The 16,999-nt window shown below is 36.7% G+C and overlaps 1 protein-coding gene across 12 annotated transcripts in view; it reads right to left on the bottom strand.

Annotated features, from left to right (window-relative positions):
• Window positions 1-16,999, bottom strand: part of THOC2 (THO complex subunit 2) — a 103,701-nt gene that overhangs the window by 18,705 nt on the left and 67,997 nt on the right. For all 12 annotated transcript variants that reach the window (XM_033850014.2, XM_073799097.1, XM_073799098.1 and 9 more), the window contains 14 exons: window positions 16,679-16,772; window positions 16,195-16,275; window positions 14,167-14,263; window positions 11,961-12,078; window positions 10,797-10,976; window positions 9,783-9,947; window positions 5,428-5,703; window positions 4,024-4,165; window positions 3,409-3,566; window positions 2,333-2,461; window positions 1,838-1,969; window positions 1,566-1,750; window positions 885-1,063; window positions 537-639 (listed from right to left, as the gene is read on the bottom strand). In XM_033850014.2, the coding sequence (XP_033705905.1) occupies window positions 537-639; window positions 885-1,063; window positions 1,566-1,750; window positions 1,838-1,969; window positions 2,333-2,461; window positions 3,409-3,566; window positions 4,024-4,165; window positions 5,428-5,703; window positions 9,783-9,947; window positions 10,797-10,976; window positions 11,961-12,078; window positions 14,167-14,263; window positions 16,195-16,275; window positions 16,679-16,772 (2,039 nt within the window). The remainder of the gene's footprint in view (window positions 1-536; window positions 640-884; window positions 1,064-1,565; window positions 1,751-1,837; window positions 1,970-2,332; window positions 2,462-3,408; window positions 3,567-4,023; window positions 4,166-5,427; window positions 5,704-9,782; window positions 9,948-10,796; window positions 10,977-11,960; window positions 12,079-14,166; window positions 14,264-16,194; window positions 16,276-16,678; window positions 16,773-16,999) is intronic.

Raw genomic sequence — 16,999 nt, 5'->3', positions numbered from 1 at the left:
AAGACAAGTAAAAAGCAAGTACTTCTTTATCCAGTAAATAATAACCAAATTCACAAATAGCGGATTAAAAAAGAATAATTAAAGTGATGTTAGGCCCTTTTTTTGTACATGTTCATAACCTTTGAGGATTACAAAGTAACAACCCAAAACTATCCCATAAGCCAACCAAGGGTGCTACCATCAGGAACTGGATTACTTGGCTGGATGGACCACTGGTCTAAATTAGTAGGCTTCTCTCATGTTAATTATTCTTACCCAGATTGTACACAGCAAACACTCAATCCTAAAATTTTTTTTTAACTTCACCACATACATTCCCCTGCATATCCCAGCAGAGGAAACAAAGTCAGTCTCAGCATTATACAAAACGTGAGAATGGTAAGCACATCATCAAAACAGCAGTATAGACAAAATTTCTCAGTCCAACAAAAATGACTTCCATAGTATTCATCTATCACCCTCTGTCATTCATGTCTAATGAGGTTGCTTAATCATGTAAGAATTCAGAATTCTGACATACAGCACAGTGTTCCTACCTGTTAGAGCCACTATTTCCATTGCTTGAATTCCCTTTTGGTGTGGCACTAGAAGCTTTATTAACTGCTTTCACACCACACTGAGATCTCTCCCTTGATTTATCTGAAATAAAGGTAAGGTTTTATTTGACAAGCCCCTAGATGTAAATAAGCTACAATTGCACAGCAAAATGATTAGAGACTAGATAGAAAGAAACAAAGGGCTGATCACTTCTTGACAGTTACATACTCCTACTTAGGGATTAAAAAAGTAACACTAAGCCAGCATTTTACTTGTCATGTGATACAAAACATTTCAGTTTGCTGAAACAAAATGTATTACTTATAAATTTCTACAAATAAGCATACCAGTCTCCTCATTACTGCTTTCATCCGATTTAGATGCACTTCCTACTGACGATGAAGAAGGCCCACCGCCAGGCCCATTTTGTACACTGGCAATTGCATTCCTCGGAGGGGGGTCTTTGTGATGAAACTCATTTTCAGGTATCATGTATGACTTTCTACTTTTCAACTGCCCAGAGTAGCTGAAAGTCGCACAAAGTGTTTAAATATACAAATACAAGTCAAAAGGCACAAACATGGGGTTTAAAAGAATAAAATTAGCAAGTTATTCACTCTGCTACTTGATTCCAGAGAATAAAAAATATTAATTTTCAGTAAGTTCCTGAATGTCTTTATAAGAGAACCTAGATGCTTTCTTAAAAATTTCAATGTAAACTAATCCTTCAACTAAAATGCCTTTTTTCCACTATTGAAGATTTGATAACTCAACTGATGATAAAATTACATTTCCTCCAAACCAGGATATACTATATATGATTTTTGAAACTATCATCCAGTATAGACCGGAAGCTGATAATCAGAAGTGACAACTCTCACCAGCCTGTGGGAACATGATCGCATAATCTCCCATAATCTCCTGAAGTAAGGCAGAAGATAAACTTCAACACTGTAAGACATTTTAAAGTCTTCAGAATCCTTCTGTAATCTAGTCTCATAAATCACATTAAAGTATAATTGTGTTACCCCATAGCCAATGCATATAGATCTGGCCTCTTCTCTTTTTCCTCTTGGCAGATTTTATGCACTCTTCTTTCCAAAGCCTGACCCAGATTCAAAACTTTTGGGTACCAAGGAAGTATTTTTGTTAGCACAATCAAGATATTCCTGATGTGAGTATATTCGCCTGTTTCAAGGCAATGTACCGATGCCTACAACAAACATTTTAAGATCTGTTATTAAAAAAGTATAAGTATGAAGAGAAAAAACCACCTTTGAGAAATACAATTTTTTCTTACCTTGGTTAGTTTGTAATGCCATTTATGTACAACGTGTCGAAAATTTTCATAGTCTAATTGATCAGCTTTATTTCCACCATCAAAACCAGTTGCCCGTAATATAGTAAGAAATCCTGGATAATTTCCACATTCCTAAGGCCAAAAAATAGGCTGTCACTTTTAAAGAAAAATTCTGTCCTCCAAAATAGTAGAAGCTGAAACTTAAGTAGACTAGATTAATGATTCCATGTGAAAATATAATGTGTATTTTCAATGATAGGTAGTTTTCACAGAAAGATCCACCTTATTCAATGACATTAATTTGAAATGTCAGTTTGAGATAGGATAAAAATATAGCATGTTTTTTAATAATGAATGAATTGTGCTTAAATTTTAAACATTGTTGTACAACTGAATCTTAAACTCAGCTTCCCTTTTAAAACTGAACCCAGAGCTTACTGGAAGTGGTCATTATATACATGGTAAATGGGTAAAATGTAAGAGTATTTGTCATACCTTTTCATATGTGGCTCTATCACTGTGCCACCTGGTCACAGTCTCTAACATGCAGCAAAGGAATCTCCCATATCGACTAGCTTCATTTTCAGTACAGCTTGCGACTGTGTAAATTATATCAGAGAAAACCTACAGAAAACAATGTGTGAAAAATAAAAACAAATCAAGGTCAAAATTAGTTCAAAATATTAAAAGATCATGTAATAGCAAATCATAATAAACTAAACAGGTAAGTTTAGTCAAAATGCATCTTCCCCTTTTATATTCACAATTCCAGAGACCTTTAAAGATTCTGGTTTTTGTGAGGAAATAGCACATTCATAAAGCAACAATAACAACAACAACAACAAAAAAAAACCACTTTTATAAAGAAAGCGGATTTACAATGAGGGAAGAAAAAAACTATCATTATTATTACAACGTAACTTATTTAACAAAGACTTAGCCATAGATATTACTGGGGTTAAGGGGACAGTAAGCAGAGGCGAGGCTGATAGAAACTAGAAATAGGCAGCTGAGAGGCTGTAACATACGTCATGTTTTTAGACCACAAAATGCAGCAACTTATTATTATGAAAAAAGCCAGATGCAAAAATCTGTGAATGTGACCACATTGAAAAGCATCCCTGCTTTTATATATGTGCAAAAGTGTAAGCTTTTTCATTGCTTCTTGAGGGGGTGAAGGTTAAAAATGGAGAAGAGAGTTCTGCCTATTATGACAAACATATAAACCCAAATGTTGAGTTAATGGATTAACTAGGGGTGCTTATTATATATCAGGCACTACTCAAAGTGCTTTTGTGTATAGTGACTCATTTATTCCTCATAACAATCTTATGAAGCAGGTACTATTATCCCGTTTTACAGATAGAAAACTGAGGCACAGAGAGGTTAAAAAAAACTTGCCAAAGATCATATAGCCAGAAAGTAGCAGAGCTAGGATTCAAGTTCAGGCACTTGGCTCTTGAGTTCATGCTTTTAACCACACACACAATAATACCTCTATAGATTATATATAATGTTTAGCTATCTTTGTGTGAGACTTTTTTTTAAAGGTTGCAATAAAAAGAACTTACTCGATCATAGCAAAGAAGTGTGGAAAAATTTGGAGTTTTCTGTTGATGTACCAATTCAACAAAACGAGCACAGTAAACAGCATCAATTGCTGAAAAAATACATCGAGGAAATATACACAGCTGTAGAAATTTTGTGATGGTCTCATTTTTGGTAGATTCTAAAAATAAGGGAAGAATATATTAAGTGGTAAACTTCTTCCTCAAGTGCCTCAAGGCCACTAAACATGACAACATAAACTTTAGTGTAGAGAATGATATAAAACCACAAACTATTTATAGTTTGTAACCAAAAGGTCATGCCTGGGATAAGACTTTCATTTTCACTCTGTGGACATTTTTCTACCTATAATTTCTCCAGAGATAAGATTTTATACAGAAAAGTTGAATGATAAGCTGCCAATATTGTAGTTTTAAGTTAATTAATTTCACCAGCAAATTAAATCTGTTCCTTCAGTGAACATGTGAAGTCGACTCTGCGTTAATGAATAACCAAAGAATGGGATAGTGAACACTGAGTTGAAATACAAACATAATATACTTCAATACCTCCAAAGTTATAAAAGTTTGCTTTTTTAATGTAGCAGTGGCAGAAATGTAACAATTCTAACAACTTACTTGCTAAAAGCCAATTGTCCTTTTCCAGTTTCAGTCTCTGTAGCACTCGCTGTACATGTTCCATCTGCTTCTTTTCTTCTTCAAGAAGCTTGTCCTGAAGGGCAGTACATCGCTCCTTCTCTTTTTTCTTTTTATTTGGAGGCTACAAAGTATAAGTTGGATACTTTTCTAACTACAGGCACATTACCTCTCCTTCTTTTAATTAAAAAATTTGAGGAGATAAATGCTGATATCTTATACTAATTACTTCAACAGGGATGTTTAGGAGTCCACTTGTATGTGCTTTGACCTCCATTCAACAAATCCAAGACAAAGTCAGTCTTCGTACACTATCAAAACAGGATACCTTCTCAACACTGGTACTTTTACTCTGAGGCATGGAATCATCTTTGATCCTTCCTTCTCTGTTCCAATATTCTAACTGCTTACAAGTCTTTTGCATTCCTACTACCTCCACCATAGTCTATGCTCTCAGTACTTCATAATGAATTACCCAAAAAGCCACCTAGTTGGTCTCCCGCCTAATGCCAGTCCCTTGCCCTATCAAACGTATCCTTCATATCACCGTCACAAGCAATCTGCCTAAAGTACCATTTTTACCATTATCACTTCCCCACTGAGGAATCTAAAATAGCTCTCAATTTTATCAAGCCTTCCTTTTTTTTTTAAGTGCATTTTTAAAAACTAATTATTTATTTGGCTGCGCCGGGTCTTAGTTGAGGCACGTGGGATCTTCGTTGCAGCACACGGGATCTTCTTTTAGTTGCGGCATGTGGACTTTTAGTTGCGGCATGCGTGCAGGATCTAGTTCCCCAACCAGGGATCAAACCCCGGCCTCCTATATTTGGAGCGCGGAGTCTTAACCACTGGACCCCCAGGGAAGTCCCTCAAGCCTTCCTTTCTAACTTTCATCGCTCTACATCACCTGGCCCCAACCTAACCTTTCAAATTTATCACTAAGCCCAATCGCCACAGTAAAAGTGGTCTCTTTAAACCTCAGACTACTTCATACCTTTGCTGAAGCTTTACAGTCACCAATTTGCCTCCATATTTCCAAACTTAACCTATCTTCAAGGCCTATCCAGTTCAAGACTCACCTCTTCAATAAAGCTTTCTCCTAAAGGATTCTCCTTTGGGGAATTCCTATTGCTCTTGCAATTGGAGTTAAGTAGATCATTTTAAGTTGCTAACACAGCCCTCAAATACCTTTTGATTGGTCATAACCTCCACGTACTCACCAAGCCCCTGCCCCACCCATGGAGAGGATAACCTCTAAACCCACTTAGAAAAACATTATGTGTAACAACAAGATAGGAACCTGAGCTAATACAATTCCAAAGTATGGATAATGTTGAATTAATACCATGAAGTTATTGTACTTGAGCTACTAGACCAAAAACCTACCATTTCCTGATTGTCATCAATTGCTTTCATCTGGACTTTAAGTTTATTGACTTCCCGTTCATAGCTGGTATGTGGAACTGCAAGGTCATACATTGTCAATGACCAGAATGTGGCATAGAATTGAGGGCTGATGTCGTCCCAGACTTTGGAAACATGTAAGGAAACCACTGCTTCATGGACAGGAGCCATCACCATTTCACATGATGTAATGTACTTGTGAACTTTATGTTGCTGTTTATTTCCCTTCTCTGATTTTTTAAGTTCATCATACTTTGACTGGAGATAAAAAGTAAAAACACACACATACAATATAATTTATAGCACTGATTTTCATAGTATAAAAACCTAGGTTCCCTTTTCAAGAATCAGAAGATGACCAATCAAAACTGTTGCAGGAATTCTAATTTCTTACCAACAACATTTCTTTTAAGATAAATCATCCCTGGAAGCTGTTTCAATATTTAGCCCTGTGTGCTTACTATGAGCTTTTCCAAAGATTCTTATTGCATCTGACCTGTTGAGTAAGTGAATAGGGTATGAGGGCCCCCTGTCCATTTCCCCCACCCTACTCTCTCTTGCTGTTGCATGAAGGATTGAACATGCAGGGTTTCCACTCCTGCTTTTGAGATATTCAAGGGAACCAAGTAGAGGGTCTTAACACTAGTAAAGAGGCAGAATGGAACTAGTAACAGCCAACCAAAACAGAATGTTTTATCGCTACATGTAGCCCCTATCATCTGTTACGATTTGTCAATTAAGAAGCTGGATCAACACAAAGAAAGGTTATGAGAACGTTACCATAAGACCGCTAAGTAGGGGGACCAACTGTCCAGGTTTTCCAGTGATTGAGGGGTTTCCCAGGATGCAAGACTGTAGTGCTAAAACCGGGAAAGTCTCAGGCAAACCAGGACCAACTGGTAACCCTATTGCTAAGCTAAATTATGATTTTCTCTGAATGGCTATGGTATACTGGAGTTTAAAGCATGTGGGAACTGACTTAAACCAGAGCTTTTTTTGGCCTGATTGGTTTATCCTAATTTGGGGGAGAGTCAGAGGAAGGCCATACCCTTAATTGTATGAGAAAAAGAATCTGTTAGTACAATGGGAGGGACTACATATTAGTTGATAGAATGTGTGTCAAACATAAAAAAGAAAACAATACAAAGTGGAGTTGTTGCTATTATCTCATGTCCTTCAGTCTCTTTGAGACGAAAGAGCTCTCACCCAGAAAACTGTCTGGGTTAGGCATCATCCCTGAAGATGAACCTAAGAGGAGATCTAAAACTAGCTTCTTCTTTATGCTAGAAAGCACTTAAATCATTTACAGTTTGTGCTAAACATGGAGCCCAGAACTAGAAGGTCTGAAGTCAAAGGTCCCACTTCCAGTTCTGCATCGTGATAGGCAAAAAGAGTCTTGGCTCCTACAGTCCAGCTGCCGTCCCTCCTGAGCGCTCCATACCCCAGGCTCACTGGATTGAAGGCATGCCAAGTACTCTTTGTTCCACAGGGTATCTCAAACAGGCTCTGAGAATCATACAATTACTTTAGAAGTAGGAAAAATTATCTCCTGTCTTCCCCATTTTAGAGAGCATGCTGGTAACTACTGAGGCCACATAGGTGGCAAAGCTATAAATATAAAGAACATTACTTAGGAGAGAGGTCCAATTACACCAGAGACCTGAGAGAATAGCAGCTGGGATAAGAAAGGCTTTTAAATTTTTGAGGGTGGGTCCTATGGAAGGCAACTAATATGAATCTATGTGAACAGAAAGACAGCTGTTGAGGTTCTAACAAAACACAGAATAAAACAGTGATGAAACTACCTAAATAAGATAGCTTATCTACCTGATTTAGTCATATTCAGAATATGAACTAGGGGAAAAGCCTTTCTTTTAGACCAGTGCTGCAAGGTGGCTCTCAGCAATTAAAACTGAAAATTAGGTTACAGGTATGACAGTGTTATAGAATAGCCCCAGTCTCCCTAATCCTTTGGTTCTGAATCTGTGACTTCTATTTCCAGGCACCCCCCTCATTCCTATCTAGTTGAAAAAAAAGCTTGATCAGAAAAGACAGCTATACTGCATATTTGCCTAGGACAAATATTTCCTTGCCTAAAGTCAGTTTAACCCTTCTTCAAGCTCACATCTTCAGTCAAGTAGATAAGTATAACAGCTCTACAAAGTCACCTGGGGAACTAGACCTACGGAATAGAACTGATACCCACTGTTACTGTACTTTTTTTTGTTGTTTTTGGCCGTGCCATGCAGCATGCGGTGTCTTAGTTCCTCAACCAGGGATCGAACCCATGCCCCCTGCAGTGGAAGTGCAGAGTCCTAACCACTGGACCGCCAGGGAATTCCCCGCTGTACTTCTAATTACTGTTCAAAAAGCTCTTGGCCTAACAATGTTATTCCCATGAGAGCCTGCCAATAGTCAATTTATGGAAGGGACCTAGCAGCCCTCTAATACTCATACTCTCTCATCAAAGGTTCTTCAAGAGGGGCTTTCACCCAAGAGGCAAAAGTAAGGATCCCTAGGAAAGCCTGGATGCCCAATCCAGTGTAACCAAGGTTGCCGAGGAATTCCCTTTCCAGAGGGTGGCATGTGGCCTACCCCTGATTTGGTTGTATAGCCACCTCTGTATAGTTCTCTGTTTTTCTCCTCAAACTTGAAAGGAAAATGACATTTCTTTGTTTAGATATTTTTATCTCTTAAATGACAAAGACACAATATTTTACACAGGCTACGGAAAAAGTAGCTGTTGGTATGAATGACCTGCTCCATTTTCTGACCTGGAAAAGTTCAGCCAACCTCAGGCAACCAGGTGTTCCTGTTTGCTAGGGTTCAATAGCGCTGATTAGTGTGTCACTTCTCAGTATAGCACAGGGCAGGTCAGAATTTCTGAGATGAAGCAATTCTCCCACCTCAGTCCTTCAAGAAATCAGGTCCCCTGTTGTATAGCTGAGACTGATCTACTGTGGGGTGGGGCGACAACACAAAACATAACTACACAAAGAGAGCATAACAATTTTCTGGATTGAGAGAGTCTAAAGGAGAAGAAGCAGCCCAATCCTACTCCCTTATTCCCTTTTTCCCTCTAGAGAGTACAGCACAGTATTACAAGTGATAATTGAATCAATTAACATTTAGTTAGTTGTTAGAGGGTAAGTGTGAGACTGTAGCAGTTGATATGTAAACACTAACAGCTGATGGTTGATTAAATGATCAATTAGATCCCAAATTTCTCAGCACCTTTTCCCCCACTCTACTACACAGCCCTGTATCCCCACTGGGAACAAGAAGGGAGCCTACTTAAAGATAAGGGAACAAGATCTTCCTCAAAATCTGTAGTGAAAGCCTTGCATAGCATAGACTTAAAAAACAACAACAGATAAACAGAAGGGCCAGAATCTAAGCCTACAGAAAAATGAAGAATATGCTTGGGCTCCAGTCAGAGTGGGGAAGTACCACAGTTTCCAAACAGAGTACTGACCATGGCCCTGAGGGAAAAGGAAAAGTAAATTCCTATTAGAGGTAACTGGTTTAAAGGGAAGAGTCCAGGTGGCAGATAGAGAAAAGGAAGGAGGGCTGTCTTCTCTTCCCCCACAACCTTACTTGAATTTCAATACAGTCACTAACAGGATACCCTGATTGGGAGGGCTCGCTCTAGTTTGCTTTTTGTTGTTGTTTGTTGTCAGTTGTTTCATTTAGGTGGAGAGAAATAAAACAAGAGCCATGAATATACCTTTCCTAGAAGTTACACAACAGAGAGTGCAAGAGTATTTAGAATGTTTGGGGGTGGTTAAGTCTGTCAGTCTTTATTTCTTTCAAGGCAGTACATGTAATAGCAAGTCAACTGTCTGACAGTGATACTGTCACTGAGGAAACAGGATTCTCTGTATTCAAGAGGAGTGTTTCTCAGAATGACGTACCACATTCGCCTGCATCAGAATCATCTAGTGCTTGTTAAAAAAACAAAAACAAAACAAAAATCCCCAGGTACCATTCAAATTACTAAATTAGAATTTATGGACATGGGGTTGAGTTTTTAAGATGCTTCCTTGGTGATTCTCTAATAATTCCCTGATGAGCTGCACTAATGTTGGAGAACTATAGTTCTAGAGGGCCCATAAGACATCAACTTGGACAACTGGTGGTGTAGTAACAATAAAATTATAGAACTAGTAAGACTTACTTTTTAAGGGGGATATTTTCATTGCCCACTGCACAGAGCTGAGTATTAACAAAAGAGCAACTCTCTCTATCTATGTCAAATTAAAATGCATTTACAAATAAAACAGTTAAGTAGTAATGTGGAATCATTCCTGAATGGCAGCAAAGATACTTATACTTACCGAAATATGGTGTGCATACATTGGCCTAGACAGGAAAAATGCTGCATCATGGGGTGTGTGAAATTCATTACAGAGCACATCAATTGAAGGCACTCGCTTTATATAATCTTCTGTGCTTAGATTAGATGCTAAAAACCCACCAAACTGTACCAGGGTATCATGACACTAAATTTAAAAAATAAGACAAAAAACACAAATGTGCTACCATTTTACTAAACCAACATAACATTTTCCAAAATGACTAAGATATATTTTAACAATATTTTGATTAACAATTAAGAATTCAAATTTTACTACTTGAAAGAACTTTGGAGACAATCTACAAACCTAATCATATATCATACTACAAAAAAGATACCCAAGTCCTGAAAAGTTGACTAATCTAAGACTTTAATAGTCAACCAAGGTCTCAAGTTCCAAGCTATTGTTCACCACCTTTAGTAGCAGAATATATTTATCTAAATCACATAGAACAATTTTATGTATATGCAAGTCAATTTTCTTGGCCCTTAAAAGTCGAAAACTTTATAAAATATGATGTTTTTTATTTCCTTGTAATATAGTTGGTGACAGTTAAACACATCTTGTAGGCTAACCATAGGTTTTGGTGCTTAATATTTTTAAATATATTTTATAAATGAAGATCATATCTACTTTGTTGTGGCTGAAATTCCAGATTTCCAGAGATCAGAAAAGATGAGAGCAAACAACTTGACGTTATCTACTTAACTGAAAACATTATACATATTATTATATCCCCTAGATCCATCTCTTAAATATCATAATTTGCAAAGAGTCCCAATTTCCAGAATGTCTATTATATATATAATTACATATTATATATTGTATATAATATATATCATATGATATATATATGATGTGCAAAATGACATTTTTCAAATTGTATCACATTCTATATTTTCCACTATCAAGATTTAAAAACCCACAGGGGGCTGGGGGGGAGGAGAAAAAAAAAAAAAAACCCACAGAAACACAAAGGCCACTTTAACTTGCCTGATCATAGAGCTTTCCCACGAGTTTCAAATGTTTCTCTCCACCTTCCTGAAAGATTACCCCATTCCTCTGCTGAGCCATAAGCAAACAGAGAGGAAGAGCAAGGTCATGGTCTAATAGTGCATCCTTTAATCTCTGGGAGGATTTTTTAGTGTTTCTTATCTGGCCAAAGTAACCACCCTGCAAAAGAGAAGACATAACTTTACCAGTGTACCAGTACATAAAACATGCCATCTGATTTGAAGAAAAAACACAGAAAGGGTTTGGTTACAATCCTGAAGATAACAAACCCACACACTCTACATTCCTTCCCTCTCTTTACAAATTTATTTTACTGACACTATTACTGCCACTGGCTTTAGTCACTGGCTTAAAGATAACTGTCAACTGTCTTTAAACTTCTACATATTTTCCACTTTCTACCATGCAGTCCCTTATAAAGGATTATCCTTTAGTCAGTGTGGGGCAGAGTCAACAACTGTCAGATTTATGCCCATTGGGGTATCAAGGACCACAGAAGATTTGATATTTATTTCCCTCCAGATGTATTACTTACTGTCTTTTACACTTTGTTTCAGCTTTTTTAAAAAGGTTAAAATAACTAGTATATCGCAATTTTTAAAAGGGAGGTGGGGGCGATTTTAAGAGGAGGGTATGTATGGCTTTGACACTTAGCTTTATGTACTTATGTGCTGTTTAAATTCTTTATTATGAACATGCGTACATTTTGATTACTGCAGCTTTGTAACACTGTCTGAAGTCTGGGAGGGTTATGCCTACTGCTTTGTTCTTTTTCCTCAGGATTGCTTTGGCAATTTTGGGTCTTTTATGGTTCCATATAAATTTTAGGATTATTTGTTCTAGTTCTGTAAAAAATGTCATGGGTAATTTGATAGGTATTGCATTCAATCTATAGATTGCTTTGGGTAGCATGGCCATTTTAACAATGTTAACTCTTCCAATCTAAGAGCATGGGATATCTTTCCATTTCTTTGAATCATCTTCAATTTCCTTTATTAATGTTTTGTAGTTTTCAGCTTATAAGTCTTTCACCTCCTTGGTGATGTTTATTCCCAAGTATTTTATTTTTTTTGATGCGATTTTAAAAGGGAGCATGCATACATTTTGAATTTTGAGTCACTAAACAAAAAGAGCAATTCTCACCTCAGCTTTTAGTTGCTCTCCACCAGTCATGGCCTCTAGTTGCTCCATTGTCATTTCTTCTGTAATTTCTATTCCTGCCATTTTTTGTACCACTTCTTTCAATATAAGCAGGTCAAAACTATTTAGGAAAAATAAGAAATAGTCTATAGTTGAAACTTCAAACATAAAAGTAAAAATGAATTGTAATTAATATACTAAGAATCCCTAAATTATTTGTATATAAATATTTGGGGCATGTAGTATGTTTAACTTTTTACTTGGAAGTAATTTCAAACTTACAGATAGGATACAAAGATAAGAACAGTACAAAGCACACCCACATAGCCTTTATCCCTACTTCACCTGTTATTAACATTGTGAACATCCTGTTCACTTTATCATTTCTGCTTTCTCTCTCTCTCCCCCATCTTCTCTCTCTCTCTCTCTCTCTCTCCCTCCCTCCCTCCCTCTCTCTCTCTCTCTCTCACACACACACACACACACACACACACACACACTCTCTCTCTCTCTCTCTCTCTCTCTCTCTCACACAATTTTCTTGAACTATGCGAGAGTAACTTATCTAGTAAGTAACATCATTTTAGAGGTACCTAAAATTCCTAATTACCCCTAAAATTGCTAATGTGTTTCCTAAGACTATCGCTATTCTCTTACATAACCACAGCAATAGTTATCAACTTTAGTAAACCTAACACTGATGCAATACTTTTATCTAATATACGGTCATATTTCATTTTTAGCAGCCAACCCAATAATGCCCTTCATAACATTTTTTTTTTATCCTCCAGTACAGGATGCTCAATATATATTTTTTGATAGTATAGAGCCATCTCTTTAAACGATCACACACACTTAGGAGGAATGGAGGGAGGGAGAGGAGAAAAGAAAAAAGGAAGGAAATGCAAATTCCAAGCTGTGATATTTGAGCCTAAGATGACAGTTTAGTGGCCTGCCTTACACATATTTATTACTGTGCCAACAGTTATTCATTTGAATTCTCAAAGTTTAGGACTGTCAATGGAAATAACACCTTATGACTTCCAAGATCTTCCTTACTTTGTTAAGTAATGAAGATAAGGAAAAACATTCTTTCCTACAGAACAAATACAGATGTTTTTCCAAAGAAAGGTAAAGCTAGGTATACCCAAGACACAAGTTAATAGACAAAGGAACAGTTTTCTAAGATTCTTATTAAGTGCTTACTCTCTCAACTTGCCTCGCTTCTCTAAACATAGTTTTTGAAAACAAGAGGGCCCTCTTCAAATAAGTATGCAACAAGTACCAATGAAATATTTTGTTTTTCCTTTAAACAATCTTTTCATTAGATGGTCACAAAAACTATATCACAGTACAGAAAACTGAACTAGAGATTTAAAAGTAATGTGATGTTTTCCTGGCCTATACAGACACAGAAGAGTAAAATGTATACGAATGGCCAATAGAGGAGTATAAAGCAAGTGATATATGCGGATTAAATCCCAAACCTAATTTTTTTTAAGCTTTCCCTAAACCAAAATAATCTGTCAAGAATTACTTAGGTAATACTTGTTTGGAGCACCAGATAGCTTTACAGATTTCTGTTTGCTTTCTACCAGAAAGCTTTTGAAAACCATTTCCAGTTCTTTTGAGTCTAGTCAGTCTATTGCTGATGGGGTTTAATATACATTCCAATTCAAACTCTAAGCACTGATATTGGTCCAGAATAAAATAATAAAACTCAGTATTTATAAAGAAAAGAAGACAATGTCCAAAAGGTGCATTAGTGTTACCTATCTCTGAAGTTTAAATTCAAAAAATAGTTGTGTTTTAAAGATACTATATATACCCTCAAAATAAACACATTCCTACCAAATGTTCAATGTAAAGGCCAATTACTGTCCAGTAGCATAATCAATAGTGCAATGAGTTTTGCCATAAGAGGATTTACAATATACCATATCAACCATTTATTCAAAAGCCTAACAGGTAGTCAAAGTGAGTTAGTTACTTTAATGAGTTACACATATAGCCAAATATTACATTTCTTTCTGCATATTTTAAGTTATTTCTTTTAATTAAAGAATTCCATATAAATAAGTGAGCAATTATTTTCTTAAGCCTACAACCAACAAACAGTTTTTCAACATAATAGTAATGTCAGTATCCCAATACCGGCAGAAGTACTCTAATTACTGAATTTCATTTACATATAATTTGCTATGAATACCTTTTGCCTGCCTTTAGCTGATTAGCCACATATTGAAGAAGACCAGCAAGATCAATTGGATATTTACGAAAAACTGCACCACAGAAACTAGCCAGACCTATATGAGATAAAAAAGGAATAGGGCTTTTTAAAAAACAGTTCATAAAACAAAAAGCACAATATTAAGTGTTATTTCAACGAAATTTCCCAAACAAAATGAGGTGGGAAAAATTGTATTGCTGATGCCACTGAACAGAATTTTATAATTAATAATAGCTAATATTTATTGACCATACATATGCCAAGCAGTCTATTAAGCTCTTTATGTAATTATCTCATTTAACCTTTGCAGTAATTATCTCAGGTTGGTATAAACCTATCGATGAGGGAAATTCCGAACAGACAGGTCACGTAACTTGCTCATGGACACACAGTTGGTATGAGGTAGAACAGTGATTCAAACTTATACGGCCTGATTCCATAACTTGTGATGTTAATTAGGCCACAACAAAATCTTGCAGATAACTCAGTAAACTTGAATGATCAACAAAACACCTGCCCCTCAAATGTCTGAGTCACACAAAAAAATCTCATTTTATCTAGGAACATGCCACTAGTTGTGGAGGGGCAAGGAAACATTGCCAGACCAAGAGGCAATCAAAAGACCAATTTTAGCCAAGAGTCCTTATCACATTAGTAGGGAGAAAACCCCACTCAAGACAAGAGCAGGAGGGACTTCCCTGGCCATCCAATTGTTAAGACTTGGCACGCCCAATGCAGGGGGCATGGGTTCAATCCCTGGTCAGGAAACCAAGATCCTGCATGCAGCACGGCGTGGCCTTTTTAAAAAAAAAAAAAAGAGGAGGAGACCCCAGTAAAGTCAAGTGATCTGCAGCCTTTTCAAGAATTATTTGCTGAAAATTATTTGCTGAGCACCTAAAGGACAATGGACAAAACACAGGTCCTGCCCTCAAGGAACTTACAGTCCAGAGAGATATAGAAAACTAAACTAAAATAACTATGATGAATAAAAAGTTCCATAGAAGTACAGAAGAGGGGCACCTTATTCTGACTTTTGGGTTGTTAACAGGGAAAGCTTTCCAAAGAAAGTGACCTCTAAGCTAAAATCTAATGAATAAGTAGAAAATGTGTTGGAAGAGATGAGTGGGCATAGAAGGGTATCCCAAGGGTACCCCAAGAAGAGGGAATAACATGTGCAAAAGAAAGTGCAAGAAGTTCAGCATTAACGGAACCTAGAATATTAGGGAGGGGCAAAAGATGAGGCTAGTATAGAAAGGACCTGATCCCAAAAGAACTTACTTGTATGATTTATTACAGATTGCAGACTTCAAAGAGCAATGGGAAGCTACTGCAAGATTCAGCTATCAGAGACACAACAGGTTGAAAGAAAATGTAACTGGCTGCTAGAAATCAAAGGTACAAGGAAAAAAAACAAGGCTAGGGCTTTTTGTTAAACAACCAAGTTTTTGTTCTTTTAAGGTGACTGGAACCTCAGGATGGAAAGGAGAGAAGGGAGAATAGTTCCCTTAAGATTAATTCTTCTAGGGACTTCCCTGGCAGTCCACTGGTTAAGACTTCACCTTCAAATGTAGGGGGTGCAGGTTCGATCCCTGGTTGGAGAGCTAAGAGCCCACATGCCTCACAGCCAAAAAACCAAAACATAAAACAGAAGCAATATTGTAACAAATTCAATAAAGACTTTAAAATTGGTCCACATCAAGAAAAAAATCTTAAAAAAAAAGATTAATTCTTCTAAAGTAATAGAATGGATGGGAACTTTCATCTCCCCAGTAATGCTTGCCCAAATGCTATCGCAGCCAATACTGGCCTCTTGAGTTAGAAAATGAATTAAGTACCATATGAACCTCCTTACACAGCCAAGGACATGGACCCTCTGTAGAACAAGTTGAGTGGCTAGATATTCTCAAGAGCACTTGACAAATAGGCTCTTAGCATAGGTAACAGAATACATAGCATAGCAATGACAAAAGATGGAAATTTCATCCTTGGAAAAATAAAAATACTTACTCTGAAGCCAGCTTGAGATGGTTGTGTCGTCATGTTTCATTCTCTCCTTTTCTGGATTAGCTAAAGCTTCAATGATACAATCTTTCATATAATTAAGAAAAAATTTTGTCACCACATCCCTAACAAAGACCGCTAAAACAACAACAACAAAAAGCCACCCCTTGGAAAATAAATTGTTAGCTCCAATTTATTACCAATTATGGAAAAATACACTCACTGTAGTATCAACTTTTCTTTTTTAGCCTCTTTCCCAGCTTTCAGCAAGCAGATTCTAACTATATCAAAGATATTTAGTAATCTTAACATTGTCTTTCTCAGTATACAACACAGACACACACACAAACTCCCAACTGGTCAACCTCTCGATCAGCCAACTGAATCAACCTCAGATGGTTGCTAAAGGAACTTAGAATGAAAATAAAACATTCACCACTAAGATCTATGAAACGTGAAATCTATGTTATTACTTCACCTGAAAGGATACAGGCCAAGACGTCATAATTCAACGAAGTGAGGTATTTCAATGAATCTACTACAGGTGTTATTAAGTTATCATACTTCTGTATTTGTGACAAGATCTGGAAGACAGCAACAAAGAATAAAAGGCATTGACTAATCAAAAGAGAACTTTTACCGTGCTAACTAAATAATGGCTACACTTTTTTTTCAAAAGAAATAATGCTTAAAATTAGTTTCCTTCCATTGTGTATTTATATAAAACCTACTATTCTATCATTTCCTTAGAAAATATTTTCTTAGGCTACAATTTCCAATTAGGAAATAATTCCAGGGCATCCAAACTTGA

Source organism: Tursiops truncatus, chromosome X (genome assembly GCF_011762595.2).
Source record: "Tursiops truncatus isolate mTurTru1 chromosome X, mTurTru1.mat.Y, whole genome shotgun sequence".
In the NCBI taxonomy this organism is placed as follows: domain Eukaryota; kingdom Metazoa; phylum Chordata; class Mammalia; order Artiodactyla; family Delphinidae; genus Tursiops; species Tursiops truncatus.
This window is presented reverse-complemented; position numbering and strand designations above follow the sequence as displayed.